General features: G+C 40.2%; 1 protein-coding gene across 1 annotated transcript in view; it reads left to right on the top strand.

Annotated features, from left to right (window-relative positions):
* The first annotated feature begins 597 nt into the window (after positions 1 to 597).
* LOC117872155 (macrophage mannose receptor 1-like) overlaps positions 598 to 25067 on the top strand; it is a 58553-nt gene continuing 34083 nt past the window's right edge. Inside the window, exons 1-15 of the mRNA XM_034760335.1 lie at positions 598 to 658; positions 1958 to 2359; positions 4166 to 4348; positions 5428 to 5592; positions 5910 to 6023; positions 8168 to 8311; positions 9134 to 9316; positions 9732 to 9889; positions 11745 to 11858; positions 15773 to 15888; positions 16970 to 17118; positions 18895 to 19094; positions 19513 to 19634; positions 22040 to 22127; positions 24358 to 24502. Coding sequence (XP_034616226.1) covers positions 598 to 658; positions 1958 to 2359; positions 4166 to 4348; positions 5428 to 5592; positions 5910 to 6023; positions 8168 to 8311; positions 9134 to 9316; positions 9732 to 9889; positions 11745 to 11858; positions 15773 to 15888; positions 16970 to 17118; positions 18895 to 19094; positions 19513 to 19634; positions 22040 to 22127; positions 24358 to 24502 — 2344 coding nt within the window. The remainder of the gene's footprint in view (positions 659 to 1957; positions 2360 to 4165; positions 4349 to 5427; positions 5593 to 5909; positions 6024 to 8167; positions 8312 to 9133; positions 9317 to 9731; positions 9890 to 11744; positions 11859 to 15772; positions 15889 to 16969; positions 17119 to 18894; positions 19095 to 19512; positions 19635 to 22039; positions 22128 to 24357; positions 24503 to 25067) is intronic.

The following is a 25067-nucleotide window of genomic DNA, read 5'->3' as shown; positions in this document are numbered from 1 at the left end:
GGAGCCATGGAAGGGCCAGTTATCAATTAAGACAGCTCTTGCTTCTTTTCTATGGGTCCGCAAGGTTGGGAATCCTCAGTCCCTACTAACTTCAAGGTCATATCAACTTTGAATTTCATATTCTCTGAAAAGTGCAGTACTAAAGGTTTTTCTCTTAAGTTACTGTCACACATTTACAGACTCATCTCTGCTTCCTCTTCCTCCCTCTCCTGGTCTTTTTTACTGTATTCTCACTGGAATGCTGATTGGCTTAGTAACTCAGAAAACTACCCTTGTGTGACAACCATGTTCCCAGAAATCCACAATGAACTGCAAACACTAAGTTTGTCATTGACATTTCTGTAGAAGAACACACTCTTTCAACCCTAGAGAAATTAGCTTACGTGCGCAATGTTCTTATAATAAATTTATTTCAAAATGTCACATGGGACAGGATAGTTCCTTATTTAGAGCCCAGAACTTCCCTATATTCACCAACTCTTCAAAACTAAGGAGTACCTGCTAATCTGGCTCATTAGAGAAGGATTTTCTTATGAGGCACTGATTATAGCTCATTGTTATTTTTGGTGAAGGGAAGAAGGGAATGAAATATTTGCAATGGGTGTCTACCTGCTCCTGATTTTTCTTTCCCTCGTCACTTCAACAATTCAACTGCCAGGTAAGTTCCTGTCCTGACTTTTTTTGAAGTGAGGATATAAAAATGCTTCTTTTTGCGTCCTTTCCTTAGTTACTTTAACTTTCTCTTTGGGGCAGAGTGAGATTATTTATTTATGCTCTATTATTAGCCCTAATTTAAAACAGCTTCACTCAGTTTTGGTGGCATCTGGAGTCCTCAGATTTCCTTCATGGCATATAATCAGGGTTTAGACCAAGATATGGCTCAGAAACTGTGCTGGTGAATTTGGTCAAAGGCTGGGAGGGTGGGGAGGGGAGGGTAATGTATCACCCAGGGAAGCTTGGCTTTGTGATAGATGGTCCCTTACACCAAAAATCAAAACAATATTCAGATTACTGCCGGTCCCAAAGGACCAGTCATGTACCCCAGGTCAATTGTTCCTTAGATTTACACCAAAGCCAACACTTGCAGCCAGTCCTATAATAACCTAACTAAAGAGTCATTAACTATGAGAAGGAAATAAGAGAGTTATTTACAAGGTTAAAGCAAGTAACATACACCCAAAAGAGATAGGGTCTTAAGTTTCAAAAGGTAATAGAAGCTTCTATAATAATCAAGCGCTATATGTTCTATAGGGCTAACCCAGGATAAACACTGGGGATCTCTTGCTTGCCCTTGAGAGTCCATGCAGCATAGAGATACAATTTCTCCATATCAGGGATTTTTATTCTCATTCCACTCTGAGCTGCCAATTCAGCTGATGGGAGGAATTCACTCTCACTTTTCCTTTTCCTGAGGTGCTGGGGCGGGGGAGAGGGACAACAGGAGAGCAACCAACAAAGTCTTTTGTTCTCTGACATTCCACAATAGTTTGTCTGGTTTTGATGGGCATTCTCTGATAGGCAGGACATAACACCTTTTTTGTTGTAGGCCAGCGTTAATTTCACAGTAATTAATGTCTCTCTCTCTCCTGTCTGGTGACTGACACAGCTATAAAGGCTTGCAATGCAAATGCACAAATATGACTTCACAATATGGGATACAGATATACTAAGTGAGATCAATGCATGCAGCATCTTACAAGCATTGAATAAAATCTAAACAGCACATTTTTCTAATACTACATTTATTTTAATAATACACACAAGGGAGGCAGCATAATTCTAGCTATGTATTTGCCAGTATCAAAGTGAGAACTCGGGACCTTGGCATAACCTGGCACCTGCTTTGCCAGCATCACAACAGCATCTTTCACTGCAGGGGGCTCAAATGTCCAATAAGTGTCCAGCTTACCTCCTATTACAGCCTTCGCCATATATTTTTTCTCATTTTGTTTTACAGGTAGTGGAATATTTTTAATACACAATGAAGACCATAAACTCTGTGTAAAAGCTCAAAGCTCGAACTCAGTCATAATTGCCACTTGCAACCAGGATGATGAGTCACAAAAATTCAGGTGGGTCTCTGACCACCAGATTCTGAGTATGGCATTGAAGTTATGCTTGGGAGTGCCTTCAGTGAAAGACCAGGCTGTGATCACACTGTATCCTTGTAACAAGACAAGTAAACTCCAGCAGTGGGAATGCAGAAATGAGACCCTTCTCGCAATCCAAGGGGAAGATTTATTTTTCAACTCTGCCCACGGAGAGGGAAGGAAAGTCATGCTGTCCAAAGGATCGGGCTCGTGGAATAGGTGGAAGATCTATGGAACTACAAAAAATTTGTGTTCTCAGGGCTATGAAGGTAAAATTTTGAAAATTAATCTCTTTATTCTAAACTAATTTACTTGCGTAGCTATTAGAGAATTTTGTTTCCAATGCACCTCACCTTACCATCATTCCATGCACAGAACTACGGTTGGCTCAATAGCAGAGCTGACTACAGGTAGAGAGCAGAATTGGACCTTTCAAGAACTGACTTTGGCAATTTGTGGTTCACTTGGCAAAGGCAATTCCAAGTGCCAAATGAAGTACATTAATGATAGACCCCTACATTGTGTCAATCAGTATACAGGGAATGATGATTCTACTAGTACAACAATGAAAACAAAAGATCTGTTTATATATTGGTATCAACCTGCCATTTGTGGAAGAAATGTGGAATCACGTTGTATTTAATGTCCTAGGGTTGATTTAACTGTTGCTCATGGAATATTACATTCTAGTAACTGGACGTGAGACCTAGCTCTTCCTCAGTTCAATTGAATACATCAGGCATGGTGGTCCAGCAGCATATGAAAAGGCGTTTCAGTTTATGATCCCTATTCACTCACTATGTATGCATTTATATGGGGAAAATAAATTTAAATGTGAAGTGAAATAATGTTTGTCAAAATAATAATTAAAAGAAAACCACTTAAATCCTAAGGGCCTGAAGTTTACTGTACAAAGAAACGTATTTTAAAATGGATTCAGTAAAAAATAAGTGGTTTTTTTTCTGCTTATCCCAGAAGTCTTAGCTTTGGAGAGGCAATTTTCACCTACTACAGTTGGTGTGACAGTCTGCTATAAACAGTGAGAGAGTGCCTGAGCATGTTCTTGGCTGGTCCAGCTGTTCCTTCTGCTCCCACGCTTTCATGGGCTGGGAGTTAAAGTTCAGAGTTCATGTTATTAATTTAACAGTAAAAATCATTTCATTAACGTTGTAATTACCAACGAGCAAACATTAGAAGTCAGGTGATTCGGAATGAGGTTGCACTTAAACTAAGCTCAAAACTTCGGAAACACTTCCCCTGTAGCAACCGCATGAGAACAAGCGGAAATAATGACAAGAATTATCTGTATTGAACAGCTAGATTGTAACTATAGGAGTAAGGGGGAATAAAAAACACCCCCATCGTGTCCCTCCTTGGGCGACCCAGGTCTTGGCTCCAGTCACAACGGAATGAAAGGGGACTGCCTGCCTGTTTATTCCCCTCCCATAGCAAGAGGGGAAGGGGAAGGGTGTGTAAGTAGGAATGGACAGAGCTTTGGCTCCTCCCCACAACTGACCAACAGCCATTGCTGCTGAGCTGACAGAGGGGTTGTCATAATTTGCTGCTGGTAGAAGCCAGACACAAATTATGATACCTAGAGCAAAAGGGAAGCAGTCAGTGAAGTAACTATTCCAAATGTAAGATTTAGCTACAGATCTCTAGGGCTCTATCAAATATTCCTTGACTAAAAGAAAAAAAAAATCCTCACATAATTCAAAGCAGGTATTAAATATATAACAGGTCTGAACATTTTTGAAAATCTGGCTCAGACAGAGTTACAAAGAAATATGGTAGGTGAAATGACTATGAAGGCCAGGCTCAGGTTGTTTGGATGAGCTTAACTCTGTATATCTCTACTTTAAAATGTAACCTTCACTTAGAATTTCCTGGCTCTCTCAGCTTTGATTATGACAATGGTCTTAATGTAAGGATTTTTACTGTGAAATTAATTATATGTAATGTCAGCATCAACTCCTGCTTACCTAAGTTATTTGCATGGCATGTGGTTTATGATCAAACATTTTTGTGGACACTGGTACCCAATTATTGCTATCTCTATCCATTTGTCTCCTTAGATATGTTTACACTGCTAGGAAATGCCTTTGGGGCACCCTGTGTATTCCCTTTCAAGTTCAATAGTACGTGGTACGCTGAATGTACAAAGGATAGAAAGGCTGGTAATGAACAGGGCTTCCCCTGGTGTGCAACATCTACAGACTTCGATGAAGACTCTCTGTTTGGATATTGTCCACTGAAAGGTAAGTTCTTCACATTTAAAACAAGGGCCCTGGTTTAGGCAAGCAGTTTAAGCACATGCTTAACCCACTATCACTTGCAGTCCCTGCCCAGGAAGCTCAGAGACTCTCTGTGTGGTATTGGGGAGGCAGTGGCCCCTTTTACTGGACTTCCAAAGGCTGGTGATGGGGGAGGGGAGAGCAGCCAGGCATTCCCAGGAGCCAGTGGGAGGAACTAGAGGACACGCATGTTAAGGGGGAAGCCAGGGCCTGGGGTAGCTGTGGGGGTGAGGTGGAGATCAGCACACTAGGCAAGGGGGAAACATGGGGAATCAGGATAGCACACTGGGTGATGGGGCAGCAAATGGGGTCAGGGATAAATGAGATAATGGGTGGGGCAACAAATGTAGAAGCAAGGGCACATAGTGGCAGCAGCTGCCTACCTCAGAAGGCTGGTAATTCCAGGGTCCTTACCCCCAACTTGGACGTTTCTAGCCAGGCATAGAATTTTCTAGAGGGATGTGAGGCAGCATCAGCATCTTTATCCCCTTTGCTGGCCTAAGGGGTGTGGAGATGGTTCTCGGTTGAGAGCAGCTATTCACATCTGTGAGGCAAGGGTGGGAGTTCTTCCTGCTGTACAGGCTGAGAGATCAAACTTTCCATCGGGGTGTGTAACATCTCGGATTAGCTTCCTTTCCCCAGTATGCAGAGGAAAAGCCACCCATGAGATGGAGATTTCGTCACAGACCAGTAGAAGGGGTCTGAAAACCTAGTCTACAGGGAAATCCCATAATGTTGGAAATTTGGCAGGTCTTAGGAGAGGTTCCATGGAGTGAGGGAATGGTGGATGTGCAGGATGACAGGTTATATATATATATATATATATATATATATATATATATTTGGGTAGGTGTTGAAAAGTAAGTACTGAATGAATGGAGGGTGTGTAAGTGGAGCAATCAGTGTGTGCAAAGCAATCTAAATATATGCAAATTGCTACTTTATGTTAACTAGAATATACTGGGGGCATGGTTTCAAATCTTGGCAGGTATGATTGATTATATTTTCAATTAACAAATACTGTGCCAATCGTCTCTTTACAGACAACATTGACAAAGACTTTTGGACTACAAACCCTTTCACAGGCACCCACTACCAGATAAACTCCAACTCAGCCCTAACGTGGCACCAAGCAAGGAAAAGCTGCCAGCAGCAGAATGCGGAATTATTAAGTATTACAGAGCTACATGAGCAAACTTATCTGACAGGTAAAGCTAAATAACAAGTTGATCTCTGGAGCTTACACATTTTATATACACCTGACTCAGGGCCATTTTTAGGAAGATGGGAGGGAACTAAGTGTCATTTTTCCAACAAAATGTATATTAATATGCTCCAAAAATGTACTTCCCCCTTACCAATAACAAGGTGTTGCAGCATCTCTGCATGATGGATGACTCTACGTACCTGATTTTGTCCAAGACATGTAGTTTTCAAACTATTAGTTTTAATTAAAGCTTTGTACAGTCACTACAAAACCAATTCTGTTTAATAAATTGTCATTTTATTTCTTTTTGTTACTTAGCGCTAACTGGCAGAGGGAATTCTGAACTCTGGATTGGACTTAACAGGTTGAATTCCAATGGTGGATGGCAATGGATTGGTGGCAGTCCATTCAGATATTTAAACTGGGCTCCAGGTAGGTGCACATCTGTTTAATGATGGTCTGTTTATGGGCAAAATTCTGCTCTTATATATGCATGGTGGGTCTAAGCTCCTATATTCTGCTCTCTCCACATTCACAGAATTCCCATTGATGTCAATGGGACTATTAAAAAAAAGTAGAATACTGGAGTGCTTGTGAGAGGAATTTGTCCTTACTTTGTAGTGCAAAATGAAAGAGAAGATTCCCAAACCAGGAAAGCATTTAAAGTCTAAAGACATTTGCATCATCTTCACACACCTGATTTTCCAGTAGCGATTTTCTTACATACTATTCAATTCAGATGGAAAACTCATTAAAAACATTGAAATACTTTCTGTTTAGAAACATTACATACCATGCATTGTAGATTTTCATTTTTTCTCATTTTTAAAAACTATAACATTTGCACGAAGGTCTTCATAGGCCCCTGCTACATTTTTTCCCAGCTAGATTTATAATCCTGTATCTGTGACATCATAATCATTTTCGTAAAGCATGGTAAACTACTAACGAATCAAACATTCATTTATTGTAAAGTCCATAAGTAAATGACAAACAAGGTAAAACACCACCACCAAATATTATACTCATAATGCTGTTGCCACATCTGTTTTGAAACATCACTGATCTTTTTCACTCATCTTCCCCCCAACCTCAAAAATTAGTTGTTATAGGAAATAACGTATGAAATGGTTGAAAACACCTTTATTTTTACTATGTGATTGTCCATATATTAAAATACATTCATCTGTCAACACATGAATGTATAACTCATAGTATGATTAGGAGTATGTATAAGAACTGATAGGAATACTGTATGACAGTAAGCCCACCCTTCCCAGAGCCCCAGCCTTGTGGGCCCTCTGGTTTACCATTTACCTCTTCAGGGATGATATTTGATGCAAACTGACCCAGGGTTTCCAAAACAATTAGCTGTTACTTTAGGCAGCTCAAAAGAAATACAGAATCATGCAAAATAAGATGCACTTAAATGCCATTTCCTCCCTCAGTTTCCTCATCACTCTTGAGCGTTCTTTGGGATTTGGGTCACTGTTTTCTAAGGAGTCCCTAACTGTTTTTAAAGGGCTGTTTCAAGACTTCAGTCTGTGTTCCCCTTCTGGGGAAATCCCACCGCTCCAAACCCTTCTTCCTATAGACCTCTTGGAATAACTGGATTATGCCTGGTCAGGTACCTCTGTTAGCATACCCACTGGCTTGCCAGAACAGAGTCACTAAAATGTTAGTGTCTTCTTTTGTTTATTCTGTAGCTTCTTGCAGACAGGGTGTGTGATAAATGACACAGTCCTTGCCAGCCCCTGGCTGGTTTGCTACACATTGCAGGTTAGCATTATACATATGGCTCATAAAATCAATCAGAATTCACAAGTTCTACATAAATAGATCCCCCAAATCAGGGTTGCCATTTCTCAGATATTTATCTTTTGCCTTAGGCTCTAGTATATTTCCTCAGCATGTCTCCTCCCATTTATGGCCAAAGTGGGATAAGGTTCATAAGCTATAGATGCTCAGTAAATACTGAGGTTGAAAATTTTCAAATCAACATATTGCCTCTGACTTGTGGAAATATATATTTTGGTTTATCTTTTATATTATCAAGATTAATCCAACTTTCTTCATAAATACAATATTGCTGAGTTTCCTCCTGAACACTGTTTCCCTGGGATTCTAAAGGTTAGAGAGAGCAAGTGTGATGAACACCATGATTGACACATTGGAATTGAATCAGGGACCTCCAGAGCTAAAAGCATGGGTTGCTGCAGCTTGAGCTAAAGCTTGCTATGTAGGGTTGTAACAGACTCATATTCCCTGGAGATGGGGCTCAAAGGGAGACTGTAACACACACTCGCCAGTGGGTTAAATGTGGAACTATATATGAATATCCAATTGTAGTCAGGCTATTTGGACTAATGGACAACAACTTTATAGCATCAGTGTTGTTGGTCAGCTAAGTAATTGTCTCCTAATCTTCTGTCCTTAAAGTGATGATTATTAGCAAATAATATGTCAATGAATTTGTAAGTGCAAGAAGACCCCCAACAGATTGTTCCTTTGGTTGGTGAGATGAAGATGTACAGTGTTAATAGAGATTCTCTGCTTTTTGTGTTTGTTTCTCAAAGGAAGTCCCTCTCTTGAGTCTGAAAAGATCTGTGGACTGCTACAGTCTGGAAATGGTAAATGGGAAAACCAGCAGTGTGATCAGAAACTTGGATACATCTGTAAAAAAGGAAATTCCTCTTTGGAGTCCTTTATTATTCCCTCAGGTAGGCTGGTCAATACAAATAAAAGCTATTTATTCAAAGTCTATAAAATGTCCTGCAATGAGCAAAAGATAAAAAGGAATGCATCTTTATACAGTGCACATAACCTTCTGTCTCAATTGTCAAAACCAAATTGTTAGGCCTGTTGATCAGTTGTAAACACATGTGGAAGAATTCCATGATGTCAGTTCTCTATAGGTGTCTAAATGTTGCTTCACTAAGGCCACTTGGAAAAAGTTCCAGGAACACAAGGCCCTCAGAGGGCAAAGGATCCTGCTCTGGGGGAAACAAATCAGGACCTGAGTCCCTTGCATGTATGCTGAAGTCTGCAGAATATATTAGAGGGACCATGTGCTGCATCAGGAGTGATCCGGAGTGCATCCTGCACCTGGCCTCTGAGATCCATTGGATACATCTACACAGCTATAAAAAAAAGTGCTGCACCAAGTCTTCGAACCCAGGTCAATTGACTTGGGCATGTGGGGCCTGCGCTGCGGGACTAAAAATAGCGTAGATGCTTGGGCTCAGGTTGGAGCCCACGCTCTGAGACACCCCACCCGTCTCACAGGGTTTCAGAGCCTGGGCTCCTCCCAAACACAGCTTCTACACTGCAGTTTTTAGCCCTGTAGCCCAAACACAGCGAGGCAGAGTCAGCTAGCCCAGGCCTGTCGTGGCTGTACTGTGGGTCTTTTATTGCAGTGTGGATGTGTTCTGTCCTACTCTGGCAGGATGGGTCATGATCTGCCTATGTAGCTGGAACCCTTCATTCCCACCTCTTTCGATTGCTCTTCTGAATAATTGTTTTAAGCATTTTTTTTCCTTTAGGTGACTTTAGGCCTATTAAATGCTCCAGTGGATGGATCCCCTATTCAGGCCACTGTTATATGATTTACAGAGCACCCAAAATATGGAAAGATGCTTTATCTTCCTGTAGAAAAGTGGGTGGAGATCTGGCGAGTATCCACAATATTGAAGAATACAGCTTTACAGTGTCTCAGCTTGGGTACAGTGAGTATTGCTACAGGGCAGTATTTTACCTGCATACATATTTATAACATAGCCATGATCAATTCTGCAGTTCTGACAATGATGTTAATGTAAGGTCTTAAAGTCCAAGAAGGCAGATCCACCTTCATTACTCAGTCAGGGATGGACATGAAATTTAATAATGCTATTAAAATATATAATAGTATGGGGGGGAGGGATAGCTCAGTGGTTTGAGCATTGGCCTGCTAAACCCAGGGTTGTGAGTTTAATCCTTGAGGGGGGCCACTTAGGGATCTGGGGCAAAAATCAGTACTTGGTCCTGCTAGTGAAGGCAGGGGGCTGGACTCGATGACCTTTCAAGGTCTCTTCCAGTTCTAGGAGATGGGATATCTCCATTAATTATTATTCTTATTATAACTGCTTCTTATGTTTTTAGAGCCTACAGATGAGTTGTGGATTGGTTTGAATGACCTCAAGATTCAGATGTATTTTGAATGGAGTGATGGGACTCCTGTGATTTACACCAAGTGGCTACATGAAGAACCATCCCATGCAAACAACAGGAAAGAAGATTGTGTCAGTATGAAGGGAGAGGTACAATAATGCAATTATATTTACTACTAGCTTGTTTTCTTTCAAAGGGTACATCTACACTGCAGCAGGTATCTACCAGCTTGGGTAGATAGACACATGCAAGCTTTTCTCCAGCTAGGGACTAAAAAATAGCAGTGTAGCTGGTGCTGGCCTGGGCGTCAGTGCAGGCTAGCTGCCTGAGTACAAACCTGCCTGGATCCCCTGGGTACGTGCCTATGTAGCTAGCCTGAGCTGCTGCTATGCTACCCCCATCTACACTGCCATTTTTAGTAAGCTACTGTGTGTCTATCTGCCCCAGCTGGGAAACACGCTGCCTGCTGCAGTGTACATATAGCCGGCCTAAGTGACTATTGTAGTTTGATTCACTGTCCAAGAGCAAGGGTACTAGTCTGAAGCCAATGACATCTGAAGTAATCATGTCTGGAGATTTAGGTTTTGTAAAAATACAGCTCTCAGGCCCTGATCCTGGAAGTGTGAGTATGGAGGCTATGCACAGGTACAAGTAAGGTTTAACATAAGGGGTGATCCATTAGGCTAAGGCTTTGTCTGCTCTAGGGAAGTCGATTAAAGAGCACTGAGCATCCACTCACAAAATGTGGGATCTTCTTGGTGGTAAGTCTCTTGGTGCAGGGATTTTCTACTTGTCTGTAAAATATCTTGCACATTTATTGTGCTTTTCTGAAAAATAAATTACAACTTTGGAAGCCCATGTAGCTGGAGCCTCCTAATCAGGAAAAGCACCACATGGTTTGTGCTCAGTTTACAGCCCCTCATCATGGGTACAGTGGAGCGAGGACAACTATATTCCTATTAAATCTCTTATATTCTCACTTTACTTTGTTTTCCCCATCTTTGCTTTGCAGTTTTTAAAGAAAAAACTAAGATATTTTCTCAAAAACTCAGTTTGACCCATTGTGAGGTTTTGCAACTGCCACACACCCCTTTTCTTGGCTGGTGCAGCCCATAGGGTTAGTTTGCCTTTATTATATTCACTAAAAAAATATCTACAAGACCCAGGCCAGTAGGTCCCATAAATCCGGAAAAAACATAATGTGTGTGTACATTGGGGACATTCTACTAGATCCTAATTTGTCCTTGCAGAAGCTCCCATATCTCTCTCGGAGGAGTGTTCTTATTGTCAGGAACATGTCATGCTGTAGGATAGCATGGTGTATTTCAGTCATAGGCCAGCCCAGGAAAAACTCCCTCAGGAACTAAGAACCGCTTCGGATCTTACCACATTCTGCTCTGTGTGCAAGGCACACTTCTTTGACTTATCTTTGGTAATAAATATGCAGAGCAGAAATTAAAGAAATATTTTTTGAAAATATTTCACATTTTTTCTTCAAGGAGATAAAAGGAGAGAAAGGGAATCATACATGCCATGGTTGAAACTAGTCACGTCATGTAATGCACTTCTGCAGCGTGCTCAGATACTGCACTATGATAATAGAATAGAATAGAATGTTGACTTGTTCAGTAGTCACCGAAGCCTTCATAAATGCCATTTAAACTCTGTGCAGTCTGACGATATGCACCCAGCACTAATAAGCTAATGAACTTTTGGACAGAGCAGCAGAGCCTCCAATGGAATTTCAAAGTTAAAGGGAGGACCTTTATTGATGGGCCATGGTAAGGAAAAAGAGATCTGTAGTCATGTGGGGAGGGAATTGAAATGACCCAAACCAAAGCTTAAAGGTGGTCTGGGTGCTGCCTGGAGACTGGTGAATGTTCAGTCTGGTTCTTATTTCCTCTGAACCTTTTTACGGAAAACCCTAGAAAAAAAGAATAAGGAATGTTCTAAAGACCTAATCCTTCGTCACTGACTTTCCTTTCCTTTCTTTGCCATTTTCAGGATGGCTATTGGGCAGATGATGTTTGTGAAAAGAAACTTGGTTACATCTGCAAAATGAAACCTTTGGCAGAAGAATCTGAGGAAGTTGAGGTCATTGTCCCAGGCTGCCAGAAAGTAAGTACTATATATATATAAAAGATCATTTGACTTATTGGTTTCACTCCTTTTAAAATTATGTTGTCTTTTAGGAGGCAATCTACGATAACTGCTTTTGACAAAACTTGTTCTTACCCTAGCAAATTGTTAATTTATGCACATTGATGATTTTCAGACCACTGGGGAAAAAATTGCTCCCTCATTTAAGCAAAACCTTTCAGTTCCTTGTGTCTCCTTTTGTCTTTATTCTCTCTTCTCTGAATTGAGCAGACCTATGCAGTTTTGGTTATTCATGAGTCATCTGCTGTACAGATTGACACTTAATCATTGTTCCACTGAAAGATTTTGCATTGCCCAACTGCACAGCAATAATAAATTTCCTAGAAGTCAGCCTGCAGCCAACATCAATGTCTTTGTGGGACTTGCACAGCTCTGAAGGCCCTAGGGTGTCATTAAATGAAGTTGTGATGGTTTCCTCCTGCCGGGGTGCCACCTGAAACTGGGGTACCACTGAGCTCTCTGACCCATCAGCCTGGACTCCCTCTAGACTGTACTGCTGTGACAAGTTGCAAAGCCCTCCCAGCTTGCACTGTCACCAGTATTCATACGGGTAGGGATACATCCAGCTGCAGTTACACACAGACTCTCTAATCACCAGCCTCCCAGCCTTGGACCCCAGAGCAGTACCATCCTGCCTTGGTCAAATCTGGGTTTAATATCTGGTCTGCCTCTCCCTCAATGTGAAGAGAACAATGCACACTTGTGGTAACCAAGCAGAGATTTTCCCCAGACACTTTAGTCAAATGCACACTGTTTTGGATTAAAACATAAAATAAGTTTAACTACAAAACATAGATTTTAAGTGATAGCAAACCGATCAAAGCAGATTATCTAGTAAATAAACAAAACCACAAATTGAGTTAGGTAGAATATGAATTAGCAAATTCTCACCCTGAGTGATAAACAGTCTGGCAGATTCCAAAGGCACAAGCTCCCTTGGCTTTGCAGCTTGGCTTTCCCAGGTTTTCATACACAGGTTAGCAGTCCCTTAGCCTGGGACCATAATAATAAATAATAATAATTAATGGAGATATCCCATCTCCTAGAACTGGAAGGGACCTTGAAAGGTCATTGAGTCCAGCCCCCTGCCTTCACTAGCAGGACCAAGTACTGATTTTGCCCCAGATCCCCAAGTGGCCCCCTCAAGGATTGAACTCACAACCCTGGGTTTAGCAGGCCAATGCTCAAACCACTGAGTTATCCCTCCCCCCCCCCAAGACCATCACTTCCCCCTTGTTCAGTCTTTTTTCCTCAGGTGTTTCTAGCTGTGTTGTTGTAGGGAGAGTGAGGTACCCTCTTTTTTTGATCTTCTTCCCACTTGCTGGAAAGCTTTTTTTCTGTGACCTGGGTCAAACAGTTCCTGTTTATGTAGTGCTATCTCTGAGAGGTTTCTATTGTAAACAGTTCCTAGGGTAATCATTGTGCTTGTATGCATTTCCTCAATGAGCCATTAACATTGTTTGGCCTTTTTACTGTTGTCCCTGAAGGGCTGCTTGTGAGTGTTTTCAACCTCAGAACATGTTTCAGTAACACATACATAGCCACACTTCATAATTTCACATACGATGATAGCACATACAATCCAATGAGATATTAATGTCTAGCAGATCAAGACTTTTAGAATGCCACCTCACAAGGCATACTTTGTACAAAAAATATCCTAATTATGGGACAGTGGTGAATGCTGGGGTGCCAGGGTGTCACAGATGTTTTGAAACAAATTGATAAATTAAACAGTAATAAGTGACCAGGACCAGATGGTATTCACCCAAGAGTTCTGAGGGAACTCAAATGTGAAATTGCAGAAATTGTAGTATGTAATCTATCATTTAAATCAGCTTCTGTACCTGATAACTGGAGGAAAGTTAATGTGACACCAATTTTTAAGAAGGGCTCCAAAGGTGATCCCAGTAATTACAGGCCGGTAAGCCTGACTTCAATACCAGGCAAAATGGTTGAAATTATAGTAAAGAACAAAATTGTCAGATACATAGAGGAACATGATTTGTTGGGAAAGAGTCAACATGGTCTTTGTAAAGGGAAATCATGCCTCACCAATCTACTAGAATTCTTTGAGGGGGTCAACAAGGATGAGGACAGGAGGGATACTGTGGAAATAGTATACTTATATTTTTAGAAAGCCTTTGACAAGGTCCCTTACAAAAGGCTCTTAAGCAAAGAAAGCTGTCATGGGATAAAAGGGAAGGTCCTCTCACGGATCAGTAACTGGTTAAAAGATGTGAAACAAAGCGTAGGAATAAATTGTCACTTTTCAGAATGGAAAGAGGTAAATAGTGGTGTCTGCTAGGGGTCTGTACTGGGACCAGTCCTATTCAACATATTCATAAATGATCTGGAAAAAGGAGTAAAAGGAGTAAACAGTGAGGTGGCAAAATTTGCAAATGATACAAAACTACTCCAGATAGTTAAGTCCAAAGCAGACTGCAAAATGTTGCAAACGGATCTCACAAAACTGGGTGACTGGGCAACAAAATGACAGATGAAATTCAGTGTTGTTAAATGCAAAGTAATGCACATTGGAAAACATAATTCCAACTATACATATAAAATGGTGGGGTCTAAATTAGCTGTTACCACTCAAGAAAGAGATCTTGGAGTCATTGTGGATAGTTCTCTGAAAACATCCACTCAGAGTGCAGTGGTAGTCAAAAAAGTGAACAGAATGTTGGGACTCATTAAGAAAGGGATAGATAATAAGACAGAAAATATAATATTTAACTATATAAATCGATCCTATGGCCACATCTTGAATACTGCGTGCAGATGTGTTGCCCCATCTCAAAAAAGATATATTGGAATTGGAAAAGGTTCAGAAAAGGGCAACAACAATTATTAGGGGTATGGAACAGCTTCCATATGAGGAGAGACTGATAAGACTGGGACTTTTCAGCTTGGAAAGAGACAATTAAGGGGGGATGTGATAGAAATCTTGTAGAGTCTATCAATCAAGATATAAAATCATGACTGGTGTGGAGAAAGTAAATAAGGAAGTGTTATTTACTCTTTCTCATAGCACAAGAATGAGGGGTCACCAAATAAAATCAATAGGCAGCAGATTTAAAACAAATAAAAGGAAGTATTTTTTCAGACAATGCACAATCAACCTGTGGAACTCTTTGTCAGAGTATGTTGTGAAGGCCAAGACTATATCTAGGGTTATTTTTTTAACCCTGTTAAATTCATGGAGGATAGGTCCATCAATAGGTATTAGTCAGAATGGGCAGGGATAGTGTCCCTACCCTCCGTTTGCCAGAAATTGGGAGTGGGTGACAGGATGGATCACTTGATGATTACCTGTTCTGTTCATTCCCTGTGAAGCACTGGCATTGGCCACTGTTGGAAGACAGGATACTGGGCTGGATGGACCTTTGGTCTGACCCAGTATGGCCGCTCTTATGTTCTTAAGTAATATTTTGCACTGGACAAGGCTCAAATTGCTGAGAATTGGCAGCAATGAGGGAGGAAAAACAATAGTACAACTCGCCTTTAATTAAGCATAGGGCAAACAAAAAGTCATATTTAACAGGCTTTGTATGAGAACTGTGCAGTGGTTGTGAGCATGTATTCCCGCCAACCCTAGTCAAATGTGGGACACTCACACAAACGCCACTATGGATTCTACTCCAGCCACTGGAGTTGCAGTCCCTAAATATGCCCAATTGAGGCGTTTGTGGTCCCTATCACTGTTTGATTATCACATTATTTTTTCTCTCATTGTTTCTTAGTTTAACTTCACAGTTGAGTACAACATTAATATAATTTTTTAGAAGTGTAGTGGACAGTTATTGTGTGCTATGTAATTTCACAATCTGACAGTAGCTCGTGTACATGTCTGATGTTTATGTTGACAGGGCTGGATAAGACATGGTTTTTACTGTTACTCAGTCGGACAGACATCTGTGACATTTTCAGAAGCAAAAAAAATCTGTGAAGGAAACAAAGGTTACCTAGTCACCGTGAAAGACAGGTATGAAAAAGACTGCCTTTGCTTTCAAATGTGTGAGCAGGATGGAAGACAGAAAGGAGGTTCTATGTTCCAAACTTGTAGTCAGTAATGACTGATGCTTGATTCGTTGACTGGCAATTGCATTGTGGAGTTGAACAAGATTACACAAAGCAGTGTCACAAGGAACATCAGAAGACAATCATACTATCAATCCTGATTTTAATAAAAACGTAAAAGATGGTCAAGCTCCTGTTACTACCTATCTAGGTACTGCCAACCAAAATTAAAAAGTCAGCAGTCAGCCCCCTCAAAATCATAAGTTTGGCTTAAAAAATAAAATTTGAAAAATAATACATTTTGGTTACTATTTATTTCTCTTACAGTTTTTGAGTCTTTGAGGTTTATGTTTTCAATCTTTTATCTGCAACCCCGAGGGTTAGAACCCTTTTTTTATTATTGTATTTAATAAAAGCTGAAATTCTCCCATAGCATAATGACTCCAGAAGCTGTGGCTTATCTCCTGACTCATGATAAAATTGCAGGAGTTGGGGACCCTGTATCTGTCCATATAAGGGATGCATATGACACCCTTCACCTTGGTATCACAGCATTTTATGTGCTAGAGTGGTACTGTGACATGCTTGATGCCACATCAACTAAGAAAAGAGTCTCAGTCCTGTGACATAAAATGGAGATCATGGTTCTTGAATTCTACCTGGGGCAGCTATTTTATGACATAAGATGTTACCTTTGAAAAGTATTAGGCTTTAGCTGAGGAACTGCTTATAACACGCAAGAAACGAAGACAAACAACAATATACTACAGTTAAAACTACCCTGTTGTGCGTTATTTATTTATATGCTGAATAAATAAAATCTGCAAATCAACCCAAGTATTGCAGCTTAATTCTCTTTATTGTACAGTACAAAAGAAGAAAGGAATCATTGTAGATTGTGAAAGCATCAGCATCTGTTTATGATATAAATTAATATGCCATTATAATGTTGCCAACATTTGCATTATGTATGATTTCATAAAAAGAACAAAGTATGGTAACATCTTGGTTTAAAATTGATTTGACGCTTATTATTCTCCTTCCAGATATGAACAAGCCTTTCTGACTGTCCTGATTGGGTTCAGTCCTGTGAAATATTTCTGGATCGCTCTTTCAGATGTTGAGGAACAAGGGACTTTCAAGTGGGCTGATGGTGAAGCAGTTCTGTTTACTCACTGGAATTCAGGAATGCCTGGTACGCACTACCATGCTGTGGGGTGGGTAACACTGGGTGTATGTTTTGTCGGTTCTCTGGCAGTTCAAAAAAAAAAAATCAGTTTGGGAAGAACCGAATCTGAATTTTTGGAAAATTGACAAAGTAAGTGTTTCGTTTAACCCAAATCATTTAGTTTCTGGGCATTTTTAAAGGGCTAGATTAACAAAAGAGCTAGAGGAGGAGCTGGTGCAACCTCTCCCCACCCAAAAGCCACTGGTTAGGGCAGTCACCTGGGATGTGCGAAATCAGGTTCAAATCCCCACTCTGGAGCAGGGATTTAAATCCAGGTCTCCTCCATTCTAGGGGAATGCTCTAACCACCAAGCTGTAGGCTGTTCTTGGAAGGGGCTTTCACAGTCTCTCCTGTTGAATCTGTTCCATTTTGTATAAAATACTTGAATAGTCATTGGGTCAGAGGTAATGAGTGAGAATGACTTTACAGCCTGGTTGTTAGAGCACTCCCCTGGGAGGGGAGAGACCCAAGTTTAAGTCCCTATTTCAATTACTATTTAATCTTCTACTTTCATATGGCAATTTGAAAAGTAACATTAAAGGTCAATGTCCAAGTTTGTTACCCAAGTTCGTCATTCCAATGCCATGGAATGAATCAAGGCTGTCCCTCCATAGAAGGATCATAGAGAAGCAACTAATTAGATGTTCCATGGTTTGGATGTCCTCCCTGCTAAGTGCTTTGGCGTGACCAGTGCCATCAACATGGCAACTGAACACTGATTGATGGGCTAACAAGCAACTCAGGTGAGTATTTAATTATTTATACAAAGCAGAACTACTTCAATGGGAGAGACAGAGAGAAACCCATCCCAGAATAGTGCATGAACTGATGGTTAGGGCACTCAGTGGGGAGACTGGGATGCAAATCCCTGCTCCAGAAAGGGGGTTTGAATCTGGGGCTCCCACATCCCAGATAAGTGGACTCACCACTGGGCTAAAAGTTATAAGTGGAGTACCACCACCACCTTCTCCACTGGCTATTTTGTGAATATGCCTAAATCTCTGTGTGAATTTAGCTTGAAAAAAAGGTTTTGGCCAAAACTATTCAGTGAATTCATGTTAAATTTGTGAATTGTTTCAGGTCGACTGAAACTACATTTTTCAGCAAATAAACTATTTCTTCTGAAAAACTTTGCCCAGCTTTCATTGTGGGAACACCACCTCTGGAAATCAGGCACAAGGTGTCACATGGTGTCTTTCTAGACATCCAAAAAGTGAGGATCTCAAAATTAGAGAACACTTCTGAAAGTCTGCCAGCATAAAACTAAAAAATGTACAGACTACATTATTGAAATGATTTCATTTGCACGAAAAATAAACGCATCAGACTGGATATGCTGGAAATACCTTCCTAATAGACTATTGGAAAATGCTGCTTCTGATGGACATTAATTTTCCTTAACTCATTTGTTACTTGGGATTTGCTAGTTGGCTCAATCCAGCTTCTATGTTTGTGAATGAATTCTGTATAACTTCTTCATGAGGTCTCATGATCAAAGTCATGACTATTTATTGATTATGGTATTTATTTAAATCACACCTGAGCTGCTGGTGGGTGTATGCATATGGAACATGTAACATTGAGTGATTTTGACTTTGCAGCAAAATTTATAATCTCCACTTGATATATTTAAAAAAAAATTAAACAGAATAATAAGTACATACTTTGGGAAGAGATCATTAATTAAGACTCTTTCTTGAATTAACTTACCGATAGTTTTCTTTTCTTTTGTGTGTCATGAAGGAAGGGAGCCAGGCTGTGTTGCCATGAGAACTGGAACTACAGCTGGATTATGGGATGTTGTGAGCTGTGAAGAGAAATCAATGTTTCTCTGCAAACAGTTGGTTGAGGGAGTGACCCCTCCTCCTGTTCCAACAACAACTCCTGCCCCCTCATGCCCAGATGGATGGCATTCAAGTGCCCACAGTAGCTCATGCTTGAAAGTAGGTATTAAACTCCTGAACACAAAGATATTAATTTATATCATAAACAGTAGATAAATTTGAAGAAACACTTGGCTACAACTGACGCAATAGCAACTTGCATTTGCATAGCTCCTTTTATCCTCAAGGTTACCAAGCATTTCCCAGTGGTTTAGGACAGAAAGTGAGGAAGAGCACCATAGTCAATTGGAACTACAGTAGGGATTCTTAGAGACTCAGAGAAGGAAGACTGGATGAGCTTGCAGTAACCAATTTCAAGAGATGACCAGGCATGGACCAATGCTTTGGCAGCAGAGTCACAAGGCAATGGATGAATGTAGGCGGTGTTAGACAGGCAGACTAAGATGGACCATAACAGATGTTTTTTCTTAATACTGTGCCTGGCATCACAGAAATTTAATTGCACAATTCTCTGTAGCATTTTCAGAATGGACGAAAACATATGAAAACATGGTTTGATGCACGAGATTTTTGTAGAGCTATAGGAGGAGATCTGGCGAGTATCCATAGTGAAGAAGATCAAAATGTAATAAATCGCATGTGAGTATCTGCATTGCCCTTATTCCTTCACTTGAAATGTATTCCATGAAAATAACACAAAATATCCTTTCCGAAAGAGGTCATTTCAGCTGAAAATCTATATGTCTCTATCATGGTGCTTATTCAAATATAAACATTTGTGTTGCATTAAAAAGAGTGGGGATGGGCTTCGGCATCATTTGAACTTCACATTAAACAAAATTGGGCATCAAATTTCTGATCTGTGCAGATTTCTGAGTGTCATTTGGGAGTTTCTAAAAGTTGGTACAGAGTTAACTGAAGATAGTATAGCAATATATCCGAACAGCAGACATATTTTTATTAGTATTGTTTATTATTTATTGACCATACCCAAGAATATGGTAGGGATGTGACAGTGAAAGACAGGGCCCTGCCTTTGGAGATCTTACAGTCTAGACTTTAAGATATGATACAATGAGTGAGGGTGATAAATAAAGGATGAAAGTGTTTTAGTAAGATCATGCAGTTACTCAGTTTAACCATCTATACATCTTTGTGGTTCTGATTTTTTTTCTAATTTTTATTCTCAGATTTGCATACTAATTTTCTATGTATGTGAGATTGCAGACATGAGGTTTTAGAAGGGATTTGAATGAGGAGAGGGGGTGGCTATGCAAACAGGCATTGAGAGGTGTTTCCATGTGTCAGGGTAGCCTGGAAACACAATGAGAGATAAGGAAAAGATGGGGGAATCAAAGTTGGTGTGTCTGGTGGAACAGAGGGGATAGGAGAGTGCCAAAAAGGCAGACTCAGATGTGCACTCTGGGGCTAAGTGATGTAGGCCCTTGAAAGTGAGGAAAATTGGTTAGATTTGCTATACAGATCTATGGGGTGTTAGGAGTTGATGGATTCAAAGAGGGAACAATGGAAGAGATGATTTTGGCAGAACATTGTGAGTGGAGAGGAACAAGGTGGGTATCAAAACAACTGGTGAGGAAAAAGTTACAATAGTGAGCTGTAATTAGGACCTGGACCTGGATTTTGCCATTGTGATAGATTTTTAAATAAAGTTCTGTGGGAAGCAATAGGCTTTGTTGTGGCTTGTATGTTGAGAGAGTTAAAAAGGAAGGTGTCGAAGATGACGTTCAGGTTGTGGCCCTGCTTATAGGGAGGAGGATGGTGTCATCAACAAGAGTGGCATTCTAGGATACTGCTGAAAATTTGGAACTCTGCATTTTTACCCATGTTGAGCTTATGCAGATGATGAGTCATCCAGGATGAACTGTCTGAAAGAGATGGAGGAATGTGACAGCATTCTGTAGGAAATAGATGCAGTGTAGAGCTGATCCAAAATGAACAACCAAAAGAATGAGAGTAAAAATTTCAAATCCCTTTACATTCCACGGGTTTGGAACAATATTTCATTTATCTGATGTTTTTCATGAAAATTATATTAAAAAAAATTGGTTTCAAAACGTTCATTTTGGAAAAAAAAATTCATTTTCTCAAGTTTTTTTGGCTTTTGTTTTCCTGCCCTCTCCTCCCCACTTCTCTTGTTTCTTTCCATTACTTTTTTTCTTCTCTTCCCAACTTTTTAATTTTTTTGCCACTGAAAAAAGGGAAGGAAAAACAGAGACCTGGAGGAAGGTAGAATGAATGGGACATTTTTCTTGGTTTGTTTTGTCTGATTTTGTTGAATACATGGAAAGTTTTGAAAAAAATGAATGTTTTTCACAATTTTTTATTTTGAAACAAGGCCATTTATTCACACAAAATATTTTTCATTAGAAAAATTTCAATCAGATCTAGTTCAATGAGTTAGTTTATATTTTGGACCTGTCTGTAATTAAATAAATGAATGAACCATTTTTAAATAAAAGAGTAGTTCATGTTGCACAAGGATCTTTTCTTACTTAATAAAGGCAAAAAAAAACAATAGAGAGACTAAGAAAAATATTTAGGCATAGACTGTGCCAAGCCTTGTATGTGTATGTGTGCATGTCATTTAAGGCTCTGATCTGGCATAGCATTATCACACATGCTTAACTTTAAGCACATGAACGCGAGTAGTTCCATACTCACATGCTTAAGTTCTTTGCAGGACTATGGCATTAATGTGCATTTACCACAGCGTCACTGTGGGTGGTAACTAAGCAGTTGAGGCCTTTTCTGCAAAGAATTGTAGGACTCGACCTACTGCCATGTGCAGTCCCAGTATATTTTTCTGGGGATGCTGGAAATTAAGTAAGTAATTTAAATTATCGTGTTAGGGAGGCAAAATATTTCTTATGTCTTTAGTGCATATTAGAGATATTGAATAGGAAACATTCAAATTTATAGAGATGTTGCAAGTCCTAAAATGTTTTGTGTATAATGATATGCATGCTTTGATTTATATACTGTCCTCTCTCTATATATTTATATATTTATATATAATATTTTAGGGATAGAGCTCATTTCTATCAATCATACTGGATGGGTCTGAGTGCCTTTGATCCTGACAGAGGGTTTACTTGGAGTGATGGCTCTCCAGTGAGTAATTCATTGTTTTGCACCAGAGTTGGCTTTCTGAATTTATCCTATTGTTTTTATGCAGTCTTTACTCAACTTATTTCTGCTTCTGCCCTCCTTCCATCTTAAGCTACCCTGTGTGATCTCACAACAGTATTTACATGGGGCAATACATCTGTTACTCACCACTGCAGGATTTTTTATAGTGGAAGTTGATCAGTGATCATCACTATTGTAGCTGCATAATTTAGTAGCTTTAAACAGCTCACTTCAAGCATTATTTTCTTTGCATAAGCACTGAAAAATTTCTTACTGCTTTGGAAAATCTAAAAGTTTGCCAAGGCCATGAAGAGATTTCCAACCCTACCAGCTGGAGCAGATGCAGAACTTGGATTCTTTGCAATAGTAGATGTCTAATATTCAGGGCCTTATAGAGAATATTCAGTGTCTTAGTTTTCAGATGGAGGGGGAGGGGATCTAGTACAAAGTACAAGATTTTGCCCCACTGAAGAGATCACATTTGGGAAAGGGCAGGAGCCCTATTGCTTGGGATGCTTTCAGCCAAATGACAAAGTACTTGAAAATACTCAATAGGGAACAATCCTGCACTAGCCCCAGGGGCAGATGGGATAGGATGTCGGAATAACAAGGTTTTCTCCCCTCTAGCTTCTTTCATTTCCCTGCTTTGTAGAAAGGTCCTCCTGGGGTGTGGCACTGCTCCCCCAGGATGCAGGCCTCAGCCTCCTCCCCACTCCATTCTATGCATTATCTTTCCTGTCATTCCTCCAACTCTCACTATTATTACTATTATTATTGTTGTTGTTGAATGTTTATATTGTGCTAGAGGCTGTACAAACAGATGGAATGTGGTCAGATGATGTTTGCCCCCTGGCTCTTGTGGAACAGAACAATGGAACAGAAATGGCCAAGCTCCAGCAAAGAGAGACTGTTACAGTCAAAAAGCCGAAAATCACTGAAAAGTCCCAGTGCATGCTGTGGACTGTGGCTGAACTGTTTTGAGAGCTGGGCTTGGCTGGATACTTTCTGAGACATCCCAGGATTGCCTCTGTTTTTAAGTTGTTTGTCTGGGTTACTGATGGCTCCTGGATGGACTGCTGTGAACAGCCTAATTTCCCATGTATTCAGTAGTATCAAACCCAGAAAGGGGATGCTGAGATCAAAGTGCTTTGGAGGATAGGTTCATTAATGGCTATTAGCCAAGATATTCGGGGACGCAAACCCATGCTCTGGTATCCCTAAGCCTCCTCCAACTGCTAGAAATTGGGACTGAACAACAGGGGATGGATCACTCAATAATTGCTTTGCTCTGTTCATTCACTCTGAAGCATCTGGTACAGGCCATTGTCAGAAGACGGGATACTGGGCTCTATGGACCATTGGTCTGACCCAGTATGGCCATTCTTATGTTCTGAATACCTTTCATGGTAGCCCTAAATAGAGTACATTTGAGTAGTCTAGTCTGGAGATGACTGTCTAGCTATGGTGACTCCTGCATATAAGAGGAAAGGTGCCAACAAAAATGGTAAAAAGGAACGCCCAAAAGTCATGGCAATAACATTCGATCAAAATGAACCAATCAAAACACATTGGCTCCACTCATGGATACTTTATTTCATCCTAGCAACATCTGAATTTGTTACTAAAACAATGTTTGTAACATTGTCAAAAGACTGGAGACTCCCTAATTGGTTCTGTTTGTTTAAACAAAACAGTTTGTACAAGTCTCTTTGTCTTAATCTTTTACTTACTGTTATAAATCATTTTATATCACAGGTCAAACTAATCTTTTGTTACCTTTCACCTATTTAATAGACTGGAATCAGCAAAATCTAAACTGGAACTATACGGCCCAATGTTAATCTTGGGTTGAATCATCCAAAGAGACAATCTTCTCCCCCCCATCCCAATAGTAGCAAAACTAGGCCATTGTCCCACATTGCTCAATCTTTATAGCCCATGTCATGACTGGTATCTTTGTTGGCAGGGGCTAGGCACAACTTCTTCAGTTCATTAATGTGGCTTGTAAATCAGGTGGAAGAGTCACACAGTGTTCCTCCTTCACCTGGCAAGAGCAGAGTATGCTGTTTCCCTAATAGTCCCAGCCTGTACTGTCCCAATGGGTGCAGGATTTAAGAGCTGAAATCAAACTGGGTCCCTCTGCCCTTGCAGAGCACAACCATCGTTCTTCTTTGAAAGGAAAATAGTCACAGAGTTGTGTTTCTACCAAAAGGTAAACTATGAAAACTGGGCAGATGGAGAACCCAATAATTATGACGGAAATGAAAAATGTGCAATGTTCAATGGATACACTGACATGCAGTGGAACGATATGTTCTGTGAAACTTTGGGTGACTGGGTTTGTCAAATAAAAAAAGGTAGGATGTCTTCTTTCTTTAAATTAGAATATTAAACAAAAACAGTCGAGTCTGTTTCATGGACTGTTCATAAGGCTACATGCAAACAGAGCAATGTAACACAGTGGGTATAAAGCGGGAGGTGGTAATTCAAACCTCTGAATTAAATTTAGACATACAGATGCTCAAAAGGCTCCCTTCCATTATGACTTTGACCATTACTTCACTCACTCTTCTTGGCCTGATGAAGAGACCACAAGATAGCAGGATCATCCAGCTGATAGTGCCAATTTAATGAAAAACTTTTGGCTCTGTTAAGGGGCTGGGAGGATTCTGAGTGTTAACATCTATTAGCTGTTGCAACTTCCAGATTGATGGAACGTATTTCAGTGAAAAGATATTGAAACCTAGTGTGTGCTTAAGGACATCAAAATACTATTCATTTCACTCTAAATGGAAGACATTGTTTCACTCTAAACAGGAGTAATGGATTTCACCACCTGAAACCTATTGTAAGACACATTTTAAAGTAGCTTATGGTCTGGTCTATACTCCGTATTATCAATATCTGAAATCCAATACTTGG

The sequence above is a fragment of the Trachemys scripta genome, chromosome 2 (genome assembly GCF_013100865.1).
Source record: "Trachemys scripta elegans isolate TJP31775 chromosome 2, CAS_Tse_1.0, whole genome shotgun sequence".
Classification (NCBI taxonomy): domain Eukaryota; kingdom Metazoa; phylum Chordata; order Testudines; family Emydidae; genus Trachemys; species Trachemys scripta.
Note: the sequence above shows the minus strand (reverse complement) of the source record. Positions and strands in the feature narration are given on the sequence as shown.